This window comes from Callorhinchus milii, unplaced genomic scaffold, assembly GCF_018977255.1.
Source record: "Callorhinchus milii isolate IMCB2004 unplaced genomic scaffold, IMCB_Cmil_1.0 Scaffold4, whole genome shotgun sequence".
In the NCBI taxonomy this organism is placed as follows: domain Eukaryota; kingdom Metazoa; phylum Chordata; class Chondrichthyes; order Chimaeriformes; family Callorhinchidae; genus Callorhinchus; species Callorhinchus milii.
The window spans coordinates 62,047,548-62,065,576 of record NW_024704745.1 but is presented as its reverse complement, the minus strand read 5'-3'; the positions used below and the strand labels follow the sequence as shown (position 1 = coordinate 62,065,576).

At 39.6% G+C, this 18,029-nt stretch overlaps 1 protein-coding gene across 1 annotated transcript in view; it reads right to left on the bottom strand.

The window, feature by feature from the left end:
* Window positions 1-18,029, bottom strand: part of LOC103173148 (PC3-like endoprotease variant B) — a 200,654-nt gene that overhangs the window by 113,773 nt on the left and 68,852 nt on the right. The window contains exon 7 of the mRNA XM_042334413.1: window positions 17,283-17,383. Coding sequence (XP_042190347.1) covers window positions 17,283-17,383 — 101 coding nt within the window. The remainder of the gene's footprint in view (window positions 1-17,282; window positions 17,384-18,029) is intronic.

Genomic DNA, 18,029 nt, shown 5'->3' with positions numbered 1-18,029 from the left:
AAACTTCATCTGTGTGACATATTTTGTATCTAAAAAAGAGCAGAGTGTATCTCCCCATGTCTCAGTGCATTCAATTCTGTGGTATTGAATTGTGCTGATCAGGGACTTCAAATTTCTCATGGTTTTAGACTTAGGACCTTTATCTTAGCATTAGGACCATTGGGAGCAGTAGGACCATTGGATGACACCCAACTCTATCTCTCTGCCTTCACCCTGAACTCCAGGACTACTGGTGTCCTGACCGACTGCCTGTCCGACATCAACTCCTGGACGAGGGACAACTTTCTCCAACTCAACGTCAGCAAGAACTAGGCCCTCCTGATTGGCTCGCGCCAGTGCCTCTGCACCTCGGGTGCTGGCAGCATCAGCCTCCATGGCTGTACACTCAACCTCACTAAGTCAGTCAGGAACCTGGGTATCTTGTTTGACCCTGAACATTCCTTTCTCCCCCACATCCGCGCTATGACTGGCACTGCCTACCACCACTTCTGCAACATTGCTAGACTCCGCCACTGCCTCACCCCTCAAGCTGCCGAAACCCTCACCCATGCATTTGTCACCTCAAGGCTCAATTACGGGAACTCCCTCCTCATCGACCTTCCCAACTCTTCCCTTCACAAACTGCAGATCATCAAAACTCTGCAGCTCATGTACTTTCACGCACCAGGCTCCGTGACCCCATCACTCCCACCCTCGCCCGACTCCACTGACTCCCCATCCCTCAGAGGATCGAGTTCAAGATCCTCATCCTCACCTTTAAGGCCATCCATGGCCTTGCCCCCTCCTACCTCTCTGACCTGCTGACTCCCTACCAACCTGCCCACTCCCTCTGTTCAGCGGGCTCCGGTCTGCTCCATGTCTCCCACCCGATCCGCCCTACCATTGCTGGCCGGGATTTCAGCCTCTCTGCCCTCACACTCTGGAACTCCATCTCAAGGTCTCTTTGCCTCACTTCCTCCCTTGTTTCCTTCAAGGCCGGTCTCAAGACCCTTTTCTCTTCAATCGTGCCATTGGTCACCCTCCCACCTCTCTGCTTTCCCTCACCCCTACACCACCCCTCCCGCATGCTCGGGCCCCGACACCTGACTGTTCAGCACTTAAGTATGTCCTCCTGATGTGAAAGGCACTCTATAAATATAATTTTGCTGTGTTGGTTGTTGTGATTGTCTTAAACTTTGAGGTTGTGAGGAATTTGGGAAATATTCTTAAATTCAGTCTTCATTTTGACCTAAAAAATCCTTTTCCAAATTGAGACTGAACTTAGGACATAAGAACATAAGAACATAAGAATTACTAGACGAAAGAAGACCAAGGTTCATCCAGTTCACCTTCCACCATCTTGGCAGTCAGATGCACATGTCTTGTCCCAAGGTATATACTGCATCCCCAGATATTATTTCCTAACAGAAATGTATCTAATTTGTTCTTGAAAGAATCAACACTTCCTGCTTCCACCGTCTCCCTAGGGAGCTTTCTCCATACATGAGTTTTCCCCAAATTCTTAATGAACGTAAATTGTAACATAGCGGCCATAAGACTAACCCCTTGTGAAATTTGTGCCTCAGAAAGTTTCAAGATTCAAAAGGGACATTATTAGGCAGAAACTTGGCTTACAACTGATTTCACTGGTCTGTGAACTCAACTTGAAGAATGACCACTTGGGTAGTGGTTGACTGGTATCTTCTCTCTTTCCCTAAGCAAGAAATATTTTCCCAACATCCTATTTTATGAGAACTGTGCTTTCGAAATCAACTAAGGAGGTTATTCATTTCTTGTTGATAAATTTACGAAGCTTGGTATTATGTCTTGATAATGGAAAATCTTATTATAAATGCATAAATGCAAGGATTATTATATACTGACAAGACTGGTATATTTATTCACAAACAATGTGTAAGCCCCTACGTGTATATAATAATAATCCTTGCATTTGATATAGCACCTTATGATATCATCGAGTCGTCTCAAAGCGCTTCACAGAATATACTGTAAAGTGAATTGACTATATATTTTGTGGGCAAAACACGGCAACCAATTTCACACAACAGTGTCCCACAAACAGTTGCGAATTAAGTGAATACATTTTTTTTTGAAGGAATTTTTACTCCCGGAAAAGCGATTCACCAATCAACTAACAATTGGGTTCCTAGTTACTGCTATCATACACATGGTATGTTTGCTGCATTCTTTTGGTAGCACTCTAGTCTCTGGGTCAGGAGGTTGGGTGTTCAATCCCCATGATAGGATTTGAGCTCAAAGTCTATGCTGACACTGCAGTGCAGGATTCCTGGGAGTGTTGTATTGTCAGAGGTGCTGTCTTTTGGATGAAACATTAAGCTATGCTCTTGTTTTTCTGTTTGTCTGGACAATAAAGATCCCACAACAGTATTCGTAGAAAAAAGGAAGTTTTTCCCAGTATCCTAGCCAACAATCCTCCACATAAATTAATAATTTTACATGGCTGTTTGTGGGACCTAACTTGCAGAAGTGACTGCTGTGTTTGCCTACATAAACAGTCACTACAGTCAATCCCTGACCTCAGAGATAGGCCTGTCTCTCCAAGTACTGCCAATGAGATAGGCTGTCTGGTCTGTCATCAGACATTCCCTTGTGTCTTGTGGAACACCCGGTTCACAAATCTGAATATTGAGACAGTTACAGAGGGTTGACCTAATTCCAACATTCTGTTGCCAAACACATCACCTTGGAGCTAGTTCAGCTCTAAGGTGACCCCACGTACCTCCCCCGAAAGCAAAAAGTTGGAGTAGGCACTGCAGGTGTTCTTGGAAGTCAATGGCAGTCACTTTTGAGTAGATTTCCATTGCTTACTACAACAAAACATCTGTCTGCTCTTCCCAGCTCCACTTGGGAGACTCCATCTAAATTACCTGAGTGGAATTTTTTTAAAGATGTGACTCATATTTATTGACCTTACGCAGAGAGAGATAGCTGCGATATTTTTATTTTGATTACATGCAACCTTCATACTCCAATTTCGGGTCAAGTACTAAAAGCAGATAAATGTAACAGCTAATCCACATTTCTGGTCACTTTCAAAGTCTGTAATCATGAAAATTATTGCCAGTGAATAGGACTGGACCAGATTATGGTGGCTGGAGATGGAATCAGTGTCAGCCAGCAGCAATTTACATGATAATGGGTTCTGAGTGTTTCATCAGCATCTTTTGTTTGCTCAGTACGCAGCGCTGCAGTAAATAGTAAAAAACTCATTTCTCTGTAATCAGTTGCAGAATATCAACAGTAAATAAAGGAAAAGGAAAATAAATTCTGATTAGAAGAAAAAACAGAAGCAGTTAAGATCATTTTTGGTGACATGCTGCCTTTTCTGATATCCTGGAAACTTTCAGCATTTAATCATAGATTGATATTGCTGTTTTCTGAAAATGCAAATGGTTCAGGCATGTGCATTACCGGACATCAAATAACGTGTGACAATTACAGCTCCCCGAAGTGAATTCTTTCAGTCACCGCAATATTAAAATCTACTCTCAGGGATACAAATTATAATGTTGTGAATATTGCATTCAAGCAGTAAGAACCTCAAAAAATTACATCAAATATTTTAGAATGAAAACCACCTGCATTGTACATTTAGCTTCTAACTCAACCCTGGCTTAATTTACTACTACCACTTAAGTCACCATGTTGTCAATTTCCCGGCCAAATTTATTTATTTACTTATACATAGGTCTAACTCGTCATTCCTGATAAGTCATCACTGAGTATCCTTTTCCCTTGCAGAGACAAGTAATCAGGAATTTACTTATAGGGCAAAACTTGGGACTCTAATGTATGCAAGGAACGACTTCTCCAAGTCATAACTTGTGAAAGTAAGTTAAATCTGCACATTTCATACCACCGGGCAACCCCATTATTAAATATCTCACATGCGCCCGCTTTTAACACGGGTGCCCAATGAAACAGCAGTTACTGAACATGCAATACACTTCTGGCTTCCAGTGTGGACTGGCTGGCTTTCAAAAATGGCCATCTTCTGGGTTATTAGATTGCCGCAGATGTTACTTATTGTACACTGCTGATGTGCGGTCTGCACAGAAAGAGCTGCTGATATCACTTTGTGAAGCAAGTGAGGTCAGCGGCACTTCTTGCACATAGCTCACGTGCACATAGTCAGCAGTGCTTCCTGTGCAAAGCATGCAGGACGTAAAGACAGCAGCAACCTGACAATCTGTATGTCAGTCATTTTTTGCACTCCCTTTTAACATGGCATCTAAAATATTGGACCCAGATGACTGTCATAACAGAGTTGCTCTAAATTGCACACTTAGCCATCAAATATTAAAATAATAATCTTACTGATCAAAATTAGTCCTCAACTGGTCAGAAAATACTCCAAAACGTTTTGAGAGATTAATTTTGTTGGATACCCTTTTAGAAGAAATCACCAATGAAAGGGGATCAGGAAATATAAAGCAGGATGCAGGGGAACTAACTGAAGGGGTTTTTGGTTGTATCGTGTTTTGAGAGCTGAGAAAATAGTGATTTCTACGTTTGAGTTGTGAAAACATAACAAATTCCATTAAGAACAAGAGCAATTTATTTTCTCTGGAGCCACTTAGAACCACCCACTGAGATCACAAAAAAAATCAGATTGTGTGATCTGAACCCTTGCTTAAAAGATGTTAGGTGAGAATTTTATGCCTCATTGTCTTGATCTTAAAACCATTGTCCTTAAACTCCATTTAAGACTCTTCAGGAGTTTGGGAAATTTTTAAATCACTTTTGAAAAGCAGCTTCGAAATTAAGACTGAATTAAAGATGTTTTAAGAAAATAATTTTACGGCTAAGATTACAAGACATTTGGGGTTCCTGGTTGTTGGATTTACTAATCTTCTACTGGAGGAGGATGCCAGCATGATTGGAGGTGTAATCGTAATTATGTGCTTTGAGATGTCCTCCTGATGTGAAAGGCACTATAAAAATCCAAATTCTATTCCATTGCAATAATAATAATCTTATATGCGATAAAGTAGCTTTCACATCGGGGTAGGGGGAAGGAGATGAAATGGGCCATGTGATGTGATAATTATTACCAGTGACAATAATCCCAAGAACAGAAGATATAGTTAAAAAATAGGTTTTAGGATTGAGCAATTCCTGAATACAGGAGAATGGTTTTGTCCAGCTCTTTCTCAGATCTAATATTGATTCAATTATGTTTTTTTTCTAAGCTAGCAAGGAGCTAAAACCCACTGTTATTTCCAGCCGACAGAACAGCAATTCAACCCTGCTTAATTCTATATTAGACGGGGTCAGGTGCAACCATTTTCTGAAATCAGCAGTGTGAGTTGTTGCTTCTTTAAGGCTAGGTTATTGAAGAACATGTTTCAACAAAATTACATAGTATTTGCAAAAGTGCAAACTTACTGCGCCTGTTACCTAAGAGACCTATCTGGAGTTTCTGAACCTGTTGTAATATCTCAGTCTGAGAAAAGCTTATCAAAAGAACATTGTCCACTTGACAGTTTAATTGGGTTTTAAATAAAATGATTTTCTTAAGAGGGCTTGTGTAAAATACACTCAGGAATCTGTAAATATCAGTGTCACTCTGCTAAACAGTAGAACAATTTTGTCAGTGATACTGCTCTTGGTCAGTTGGCTATAATAATATACAGTAATAATAATACTTGAATTTGATATAACGCCTTATCACGTCATAGAGATGTCTCAAAGCATTTCACAGAATATACTGTAAAGAGTAATATACTGTAAGACTGTGTATTTTGTGGGCGAAACACCCACTAAATACCCACAAAAGTGGTTGCACTCCCGCTTCTGGGCCTGAAGGCTGCAACATGTTCAAGCAACTTGTTGGAACTTCAGGTCAAAGTCCAGGCTGACATTCTTGTGCAGCACGAGAGAAAAGCAGCATTGTCAAGTGGGTCATCTTTCAGAAGGCATATTAAACAGAGTTCCCCTCTGCCTGTTTGGGTGAATGTTAAAGATTCCATGGCCCATGTTAAAAAGAGAAGAGGGAGTTTTACCCAGTGTTCCAAACACTAATCCTCCAGATGAAATTGATCATTTGCCTCGTGGCTGTTTTTGGAACTTTGCTGCAAAAAAATTAGGTGCCGCATTTGCCTATAAATAGTCACTTACACTTGACAGTAAAGCACTTTGAGATATTTTGATGTGATCAGGCTCCATAAATGTGCAAGTTCTTTCTTTCTGGTATCTAATAATAATAATAATAATAATCCTTGCATTTGATATAGCGCTTTTCACGTCGGGAGGACGTCCCAAAGCGCTTCACAGAACACACTGTAAAGTGAATTGACTGTATATTTGTGGGCGAACGCGGCAGCCAATTGCGCACAGCAATGTCCCACAAACAGTCATATGGATTGAAAATGACCAATTTATTATTGTTTTGGGTTTTTGGAGGGATTATTATTAGGCGTGTGGAGTAAGGAAACTTGCCCAAGGTTTCGCCCTGCCTGGAATTGAACTCAGGTCTCTCACTTGCAAAGCGAGTGCTCTAACCACTGAGCTACAGGACTGGAAAGCATGATTGGGAGGATGTTCACTGAGGACAAAACCAGCTCAGTTGTATGTCCCCCTTTCCTCTCCTTCACCCTCATGGTTAAGCCATCTGCTGACACGGGTACCTAAGCTCACAGATGAAAAATGACCATTTGGGTGAAGTACTGGAGGGCTGATGCCTCATGCGTCATTGCCTCCAGAACAATGGAAGGGAATAAAAGGAGAAATTAAATTAATATTAAAAAAATTTAAATATCGTCTCGATGCACAAAAAGCCTCATTCTGCATTACGAGGTAAACATAGGCAAGATTTCTCAGACTCAATGCAAATATTTGCAGTGACATATTACATTTTCATTTTAGTTCTAGCTGTTCTTTAAAGTTAGCCAAAGGTGGACAAAATATTAGGTTTGTAAAATAATCATAAGTATCACCGAAGGATACATGTTTTTGATGAACTCTTCTTTACAAAAATTCCAGCAAATATCACATTGCTGTAGTTTTATCTCAAGCCCTTTTAATTTTAATCAGGATTTTCAGCGGAAAGTTTTATTCTTAACAGTATCACTAAGCACGTTCAAGCAGGTTTTAAAAATCTAACTTGAAAAAATCCTTCTTTCGAGGCATAACCTTCCACAGTAAATTTCCGTGTAGGTGGAAACGCATCATGCTTTTCAATAGGTGCATACGCCAAATAAGTAGGAGGAATTAAACACCACAAAACCTTCAGATATTAGAGTGCAAGAAAACACATAGCAGGAGGGGAACATCCGGTAAAATGGCAACTAGTTAGCAGCTGCCACTATGACCTCTAACTGCATCCATGGCAACTGGGCTAAAGATGGAATTCAGCCTTATTATTCTCACACCCACAATGTCAAGCTTCTGAATCCCACTGCTATTTTATAGCTGAAATCAGAAGGCAGATCTGTGTTCATTGGACCAGTGCCTATATCCTTTAGCTAATGAGTGCAATCATCACTTTCTTGCCAGAGAAGCTCTGCACGAGAAGATAATGTGGACTATACTAATATTTACCCAAAACATCATCAAATGGTCATAGAATAGAGGTGCTTTACCTTGCGGGAGCAAATGTTCTTAATGCCTATATCCTTGGCTTTTTTGATATGGCTATTCTAGGATTAATTTACGAGCACTCTGGTCACAGTGGTTTAAAATGTGGGAATTGCAGTGTGGCTTTGAAAGGTGATAATATTTTCTCAGAATGTTTTCAAATATTTGTCAGAAGTTTCTGACTTGGGCAATGTAGGACCGCAAGACAAGATTTAATAATAATGAGCATTTTTGCAGTGCCTTTCATTTAAAATAAATGCCTCAAAGGGCTTTGGAAAATAAAATTAATTAAAAATGAACCAAAAGCTACTATATAGGCAGCTAATCGGAGGGTTGGGTGGGGGGAAGGGGACTGTTCTTTAACATCTATCTGAATCACAAGGCAGATGGAACTTAACCTAAAAACATAATTAAAAAAAGGATGAACTTGGATTGAATATAGAATCGTGTTAAGCTTTTCTTTGCATGTGTTATTTGTGTGAATCCCAATTGAACATTTCTCTCAGAAAAGTCACAGCTCTCTTTTTAAAACCCAGATTTTCTCTGTCTTTTGTGTTGAATTCCTTAAAAGAGTTTAACCGTATGGAAGAACGTTTTTTTTTGGCAACTGGCAAGCCCAACTCCTGCTTTGGAGCCTTTTTTTCCAAAAGCATTGTGCCTCTTGCTCAGTTTCTGGAGCCATGACTTGCTTCAGTTGGGTAGTTACTGACCTCTCTAGTGTCTGCTATGATTTGTTTCATAAATGTGATGCTATTTCATTTCAAAATAGTCTCATTGCCCTTTTCCGTGCACTGTTCCCTGAGTACTTTTTCCCCTTTCAACTCTCAGATTAGCATCAGAATGATTTGAGGTTGTTTTAACTTCAAAACTATCAATACTGGTGGAGTTAGATAGGCTAGTGACTGAGAGGACATTTATATTTTAAACTGCCTAACATCAGTGCCCATCATGAAATGGATTATTTAGAGTTAAAACCAATGTAAGGAGGCTTGTTGAAGTCAGTCTGAAAAGTCGGTTAAAGAAGTTTCACAGAATTCTCTTATCCTGGCAGCTGTGCCGTGGGTGATTTGCTATCTGCCTTTAACCAAAATGCATCATGATCCTGTATTTGGAGAAACTATTACTTTGTATTTTAATTGAAAATGCATCCGTTTTCAGGATGTTAAGACCATTAGCTATTGAAGTGCCATTGATTAGTTCACCAGAAGGGCACTGTCAGGTGTCTGGGCCATCACTGAGTTTATTTGCTTGTTCTTCCTACTTTAGATCTAGAAAGCACACCAGAGGCAGATTTGGTCATATTTTGACACAGTTCTATTTTATGAAGGCTTCTTTCAACCAATGTAAAACTATTTTTTTTGCAAAAACCTTGTTCCCTTCTTTCAAAGGAGATCATTAGAAGATGAAGAAATACACCAAAAGGTAAAATGAAATGTTTAAAGTTAGCAACAGTTGTTAAAAAAAAGTTTAAAATATATTAAAAAAAGGAGGATGGGAAAAAGAAAATAAAAAGAATCTGCATGTGAACTGAAAATGAACAGAATAACAAGTAGCAAATGGATAAACGGGGAGCTGGGAGAATTTTATTCACACACAGAGTGGTTAGGGTATAGAATGTAAGGCCTGGAGAAGTAGCTGTGGCAGAATCCATAACAGCTTTCAAAAGGGAATTAGATAGATATCTAAAAGAGGAGTGAAATACAGAGTTATAAGAAAAGAGCAGGTAAATGGGACTGAATGGATTGTTCTTTAAAAAAGCCAGCACAGACACAATAGGTGAATGGCTACTTTCTACACTGTAAATTTCTATGGTTCTAACTGGTCAATCCGTAGTAACATAACTTGCTCGTAGTTTAAGAATTTATGGTGAATCTTATTCATTACAGATAATAGGTCCGAACGTATCAGTGGAATGTTTCACATTGAGATGTTCCTAATCCAAAAATTATGATTTCAAAGCAAGTTATTTCAACATGAAAGTTTATGTATTTCCCTATCTTACATTTATGATACATATGTATGTATTCCGCTTTGTCATGCTGGCTCAGTTGGTAGCACTCTTGCCTTTGAGTCAGAAGGTTGTGGGCTGAAACCTCAAATCGGGATTTTGAACACACAGTTTAAGCTGATGCTTCAGTGCAGTGCTGGGAGAGCACTACATTGTTGGAGGTATCATCTTTTGGATAAGACATTAAACAGAATTAAAGATGTTATATTTGAAAAGAGAAGGGAGCCTCTCCCAGTGTCCTGGTCAACAATCTGCCAGATAAAACTGATCATTCACTGCATGGCTGTTTGTGGGACAGTTCCAGGCGCAACTTGGCTGCTCTTTTCGCCCACAAAATATACAGGCACTACACTTAACAGCAAATCCTGTGAAGCACTTTGAGACATCTCACTGATGTGATAAGGTGTTAAATCAAATGCAAGGATTACTGTTACTATATTATATGTTATACATACATTACATTTTATATAGAGAAAGGAAAACATGGAAATAAGTAAGCTGGATCATTAAGAGCCCATAGTACAATTTCCACTATCCTGTTTTTTACATGACCTGCTGCTTAAGGCATCAAACACCCCTCCTAATAAAGTCTAAGAAATAAATTAGTTTTCTAACCACTTTATCTGAAATCTTACAGGAACTTAAAGGAAAGTGTAAGAATGTGAAGACTTGTGGTGAACTCTTCAACAATGACTGGAACTGTATGGGTATGGGGAAAGAGCGTGGGAGTAGACTGATTGGATAGCTCTTCCAAAGAGCCGGCACAGGCACGATGGGACGAATGGCCTCCTTCTGTGCTGTAATATTCTATGATTCTAACTGCATTGTGTCTTATTTGGAAGAATGGAGCTGAAACATCTGAGAAATCTCTCCAGTTTACACGTATAGGCAAATCTTTAGAAATGATTTGCAGTCTTATAAGAGACATCCTCAAAAATGCCACCTATGAGATGAATAAATGATACCCTCATATATATTCTTATTCCCTCTATAATGAAAACTTGTTTTGCTATAGTGATTACAAACCTTCAGTCCTTGACTGGTGATTTGACTATTCAGGTCGAGATGTATTTTCCTCATTTATTTGAGCTTTGGAACATTCTGCAAAGTTAGGATTTGGGTGACCATGTCTAATAGTTTGAACACATTGGTTTGAACTCATGATTGCTTCTTGTGTCCAAATGCCAGCTAAGGCTAGGTGGTTTATCCATACAATTCAATGCAATTAATCAATTAGGAATTCTGATGGACATCAGCACTGATATCAATGGAGAACAAATTGATGCTCTAGCAATGGATCAGCTAGAAGCCCCTGTATTCCAACTCCAAGCCCCTGTACCAGAAATAACAACAACAACAAAATTACATTTATAGAGCACCTTTCACATCGGGAGGTCATCCCAAAGCGCTGAAATCATGACCAAGTTAGAAACATTTGTGCAATCGTAATTGAATGTGACTTATTTCATTATCTTTACATTTGATACCGTATCTTTCAACTTGTGAGAACGTCTCAAAGCTTTTCAAAGTATTTACTGCAAAATGTATTGACTGTATCTTGTAGGCGAATGAGGTAGCCAATTTGCACAGAGAAATGTCCCAAGCAGTGTCTTTAGTTGATAGAATAACTTTTACCAATGTGACCCAAGGCAAGGTTTCTTTATCAACAGGTCTTATTGATATCAACTCAATTACGACACTCTGGTATCATGTGTATATATATTAATATAACCTATATAAAATCAAACCAAAAAGTTATCATAAATTTTCATTGCATAGAAACAGTATGAATTCAGGAAAAAAATTAAGGAAACTAAGTGCAAATTAATTGACCTTCAACTATGCTGCTCAATATTGTGTCCCTATTCTGTATATATCCCACATGATTCCCTGTGGGAATCGTTCCAGTAGGCTCCCATCCAAAGGGCAATGTTTAATTTGGGGTTTGTGGAAGCATGCGAGTCAGAATCTTCTGGCTCAGGGAATGCCTTGAGCCATCTTAACAGAGTTCAATGCCTTCAAAGGGAGTTGGTAAGGTTATGTCAGGTCACTGACCACAGAATCTCCAAAATCCTGTTTATGAAGTCCCAAAGCATTCACAATAATGTTTTACAGCTGGTTAAAGCAGTCGTCCACCTGGCTGTAAGTGAATAATGTTCCTAACCTCCATAAAATCTTCTTTTTATAAATGACTTCTTGATTCACCAAACTCTACAGGTGAAATCCAGAAAGTGACAGTGGAAAGTAAGACTGTGCTCGCGTCAGCCCTATCCTGATGCTTATGCTTTGCAGTACGATCATTTGCGTGTCTTAGTCTATGGTACAAATATATTCATGAGACAAGGAAGTATCCAATTAGCAACATATCATGCAGAATAACTTATTATTGGCCTGCTGTGCATCCTCTGACCCCTCCATGAGACCAATGGTGACCATGCCTTCAGGCACCCTGCTGCAGCAATAGCAGTCGATCCACAATTGGTAACGAAAAACATACGCAAAGAAAAGGTTCAGAGACCCATCAAGTCTACTCCTGTTGACAGAAGTCAAATCTGAGCTGAAATTGGGAGGAAGAAAGGTTCACAAGATCACAAAAGAAGTTTGAAAGAAGGTCCTTCAGTTCATTTGATCTCAATTCAACCTTCAGGTAACCATCAGACCACCTTTCTATTACTCTCAATAATTATTGACTATTTTTGACCGTATTCTTTGTCAATGTGATAATTATCAAGTCCCAGCATATCCGCCTGCCCCCCCCCAAACCCCAAACCTTGGGACATGCAAGGCTCGGTTGAATTAAGATCAGATGGACTGAAGAACCTTCTTTCAAACTTCAATTAAGTAATTTTGTTGTTGTTTCTTAGTCTAAGTACTGATGATGAGATTTTGCCATTTATAAGAGCACACAGTCAATGCTGATAGATTTATTACAACTAGAGACCAATCCTCCCTCCCACTCTCCCAATAGTTGGGAAGATACATATAAGAGTTAGGTGTAAAATCACTTGGTCCGATTGCATTTCATCAAAGTATTCCAACCTGAACAACTGAACCATCCTTTCAGATTCAACTTGACTTAGTTGGTAGAACATTTGCCTCTGAGTCAAAAGCTTTTGTGTTCAACCTTATGTTGAGCATTGAGTTCATATTCCAAATTCCAAGATGTGCTTGGATTAGGATTACAATATCAGAGGCATCATCCTTCAGATGAATCATTAAAACTGATCTGTCTGTTCTTAGATGGACATAAACATCCTTTGAAAAGAGAGTTTCTCCTGGTGTCCTGGCCTACAGTCCTCCAGATACATTGGTCACTCATTTCAAGGTACTGTATTTAAAAAAGCTTGATGTATGCAAAATGGATGCTCCATTTGCCTACGAAAGTAATGCATTTGACAGGAATTACTTTTAAGTGCTTTGAGATGTGATAATCATAGAATCGTACAGCACAAAAAGAGGCCATTTGGCCCATCGGGTCTGTGCCAGGTCTTTGAAAAGAGCAATGTAATGTCAATCCCACTCCCCAGCCCTTTCCCCAAAACCCTGCAAACCCATTCTCCTCAAATACCCGTCCACCGCGTTTTTAAAAGTTGTTATCGAATCGGCCTCCATCACCCTTTCAGGCAATGCATTCCATCTCCGAACAACTCGCTGCTTGAAAACATTTCTTCTCACCTCCCCTCTGCTTCTTTTAGAAACTATTTTAAATCTGTGACCTCGAGTGACCAACACACCCACCAGTGGAAACATTTATTTCCTTTCTGACCTACCAAATCCCTTCATGATTTTGAAAACCTCGATAAGGTCTCCTCGTAACCTTCTCTGCTCCAATAAGAATAATTCTAGTCTCTCTAGCCTTTCCTCATAATCAAGGTCCCTCATTCAGGATACCATCCTTGTAAATCTCCTCTGCACCCTTTCCAATGCCTTAACATCCTTTCTATAGTGTGGTGCCCAGAATTGGACGCAGTATTCTAACTGAGGCCTAACCAGTGTTTTATATAGGTTACTCATAACCTCCTGACTCTTGTACTCTATGCCCCTATTTATAAAGCCTAGTATCCCATATGCTCTTTTTACAGCTTTATCTACCTGACCTGCCACCTTCAAGGATTCATTTACATGAACCCCCAGATCACTCTGTTCCTTCACCCCCTTAAGATTGTATTATCTAGCTTATATTGCCTCCCCTCATTCTTTCCTTCAAAATGCATTACCTCGCATTTCTCCACATTGAAATTCATCTGCCATGTGTCTGCCCACTTTACCATTCTGTCTATGTCTTCCTGGAGTTGGCTACTATCCTTCTCACTGTTTACCACCCTACCTAATTTTGTGTCGTCCGCAAACTTGGAAATGGTACTTGCTATACCCAAGTCCAGATCATTTATATATATTAAGAAAAGCAGTGGTCCCAATACCGATCCCTGGGGGACGCCACTGTACACTTCCCTCCAGTCAGAAAAGCAACCGTTCACCACAACTCTCTGCTTTCTGTCTCCCAGCCAGTTCTGGATCCATGCTGTCACCGTCCCTTTTATACCATGGGCTTCTATTTTTCTTACAAAAGATTTATTCTGTGGCACTTTGTCAAATGCCTTTTGAAAGTCCATATAAACTACATCAACTGCACTACCTACATCCACCCTCTCCGTTACCTCATCAAAAAATTCTATTAGATTTGTTAGACAAGATTTGCATTTAACAAATCCATGCTGGCTGTCCTTAATTAACCCATATTCTTCTAAGTGAAGATTTATTCTGTCCCGGATTATAGTCTCCAGGAGTTTCCCTACTATTGATGTTAGGCTGACTGGCCTGTAGTTCCCAGGTTTGTCCTTCTGCTCCTTTTTGTACAGGGGAGTAACATTAGCCACTCTCCAGTCCTCTGGCATCATCCCTGTGTCCAACGAAGATTGAAAAATTGTAGCCAAAGCCTCCGCTATTTGTACCCGTGCCTCCCATAGTAACCTAGGCTGCATCCCATCCGGATCGGGCGATTTATCTACCTTGAGCCCAGTCAACCTTTTCAATACTTCCTCTCTGTTTATACTTCATCCTATTCATTTCCTCTACCCTCTTCTCCGATACTGCTGCATTTTGTGAAGACAGATGCAAGGTACTCATTCAGTACATCAGCCATGCCCTCTGCCTCCACAATAAGATTTCCCTCTTGGTCCTTAATTGGCCACACCCTAACTTTGACTTACCTTTTTTTCTTGATATGTTTGTAAAATATTTTAGGATTCCCTTTAATGTAACCCTCTAACCTTTTTTCGTGTAATCTTTTTGCCCCTCTTATTTCCTTTTTCAGTTCTCTTCTGTACTTCCTATATTCTATTTGGTTGTCTTCTGTATCTTGGGCTTGACAATTCTCATACGCCTCCTTTTTCTGCTTCATTCTAGACACAATTACCTTCTTCATCCAGGGAGGTTTGGATGGCCTACTTTTCCTTTTTGTGGGAATGTATTTATTCTGTCCCCGAGCTATCTCATCCTTGAAGACTTCATAATAAGATGCTTTAAAAATACAAGTTCTTTCTTCTTGAAGTTTTCAGTTACTCTCCTTAGCTGGTTGTGTAATCCATCTGTAAACTATGTGTAAACCATGTGTAAACTATGTGTAAACATAAGTGTTCATTGAAATTAGTAGCTGTTAATAATAATAATAATCCTTGCATTTGATATAATAATAATAATAATAATCCTTGCATTTGATATAGCGCTTTTCACGTCGGGAGGACATCCCAAAGAGCTTCACAGAACACACTGTAAAGTGAATTGACTGTATATTTGTGGGCGAACGCGGCAACCAATTGCGCACAACAGTGTCCCATAAACAGTCGTGGATTGAGTGACCAAATTATTATTTTTTTTAAAAGGAATTGTTAACCCCAGAAAAGCCATCTGCCAATTGACTAACAACTGGGTTCCTACTTACTGCTAGGTAAACAGAGGCATGTGGAGTAAGGAAACTTATCCAGTGTTTCGCCCTGCTGGGAATCGAACCCAGGTCTCTCATTTGTGAGGCGAGTGCTTTAACACTGAGCTGCATGACTCCACTAACTATATGAGTTGATCATAATATTTGGCATTAGCAACTTGGCAACGTGTATACCCCTTTTTGTTATCTCCGATACTCTTCCTTCCTCTCCTGAAGGCATTGTGACATGTTGGAATAATTTTCCATAGATGCCAACTGCTCTCTGTTTCCTTGCCCAAATGACCAGACAGTGAGTGTTGGCAGACTACTTGACTGTTGGAAAAGCATCACAGAAGAGCCCAACTCTGTCCTTACTCACCACAGCACACTGTCTAGCAGGGGTCCCTGAATGGCGATCAGTGGAGCATGAAATGTGGTTCTTTTTTGTCTCTCTAGCCCAGGGGCAATGAGGCAAATTGTAGTGTCTTATTCCTACTGTAATAATAATAATAATAATAATAATCCTTGCATTTGATATAGCGCTTTTCACGTCAGGAGGACGTCCCAAAGCGCTTCACAGAACACACTGTAAAGTGAATTGACTGTATATTTGTGGGCGAACGCGGCAGCCAATTGCGCACAGCAATGTCCCACAAACAGTCGTAGATTGAAAATGACCAATTTAATTATTGTTTTTGGTTTTGGAGGGATTATTATTAGGCGTGTGGAGTAAGGAAACTTGCCCAAGGTTTCGCCCTGCCTGGATGTAGTTAAAATCAGTCAATTTAACACAGACTTCTGGACTGACTTGAATGGGGGGGTATTATGGACTGGTGGTCTCTGAACACTGACTCATGTCTCAATCACTGCCATATTTATGGACTACTGTTCAACTGGTTTGTTTGCAAGTGGCTTTTTTACTCTTATGGTCTGGAAAACAATTTTCACAACTGGTTAACATGTGATTGTGGAATCTTGCAGCACCACTGACTGGGGGATAACAAATCCGTAACAGTCCAATTAAGTGCCTAAACGTTTAATATATAAATATATATATATTTATGCTAAATCAAAACTTCTTTTTCTGAACAGTACTTGTTTGAATAGAAAGATTTATCACGATTTTCACAGATCCACCTTTCGAAGCGTCCAGAACTTAATGAGAACTCCCAATGTTAATGGACTGTACAAATTGATCACTTGCTCTGAAATTAGTGATCGGGATACGGGACAGCATTCAGCAACATCCTGAAGGTAACACCTCAAGTCAATCCAGAAGCTGCTGGATCTTTCTTGACAATGTAATGATGAATTAAATCCAGAATAAGGACTATTGCAGCTCTGGCAAGAAATCAAACGTACCAATCAGCATCAAGGCAGGTAGGTTAACTCTATTATGTTATTATGTTAACACTGGTATAGTACACCATGCAGCCCTTACTTCATTACAAGATTCCAAAATTGGTTTAGATGAATAAGATCCTTCGGCCCACCTGATCTCATCCCTCTAGGATACCTAGCCTGCCATCCTTCCATCACAGCATCATGTTGCTTTTTAAATGAGTCCAGTGTCATGGCTTTAACCACCTTTTACACAACCTGTTCCAGGCCGAGAAAAGGAAAACTTCCAAGTGTGAATGACTAAGAGCATGTTCCAAGGTCCTTTCATCAGAATTTTCTCAAACCTTTCTAAATAAATTGTTATTTATACAGTATTTAAATTCCAGAACAATTTACATGTGTTATACTTACTTGGCCTGAAGGACCAATGCAATAACAGCAGCTGCCATTGGAGCGGCACTCGAAGTACCTTTGAAGGTATTGGTGCATTTACCATCAAGTTCAGTTGTCACCTATAGAAAACAAAGCAATTGCATACATTGTACGATTAACCAGGTCAGGCTTCCAATTAATTCCCACCCACATACTGAAACAATACAGAGTGCAAAAGAACAGAATCGTAACATTTATACAAGCAGAATTTACTATGAAATATTGTGTTAGATACATAAAATAATTGGAAATTTTTGCTTGCCGGTTATGTGTTAAAAGTAACCTTATTTTAATTCTGACACTGACTACAATAATGTTTAACCCTTTAATGTCCATTGTAGGATTGTGACTTAGATTTTTCATTAAATACTACTGTGAACACAGAAATATGTTAGGATTCCTAATGCTCCCTCAACTCTTAACACTGTGGACAAGTTTACTGATCCGTCCCATTTTGATATGTTTTCTGTGTCAGAGATTGACCTAATCTTTGATGCGAACTGTCAATATTCAGGCTCCTTTTTTTTAATGGACTTAGTTATGGGCCTTTGGAGACAGTTTTCAAGCAATCAAAACCTAATTTGTTTCCAAAATCCTCCCAGCTCCCCAAAGGGAGATAAAAAACAGAAAATAGAAGGAACAAGTCAAGGATTAGGTTTTAGAGTTTCATTTTAAAAGTGAAAAGGAGTGGGGCAGGCAGATTGTTAGATTAGAGTGAAACAATGT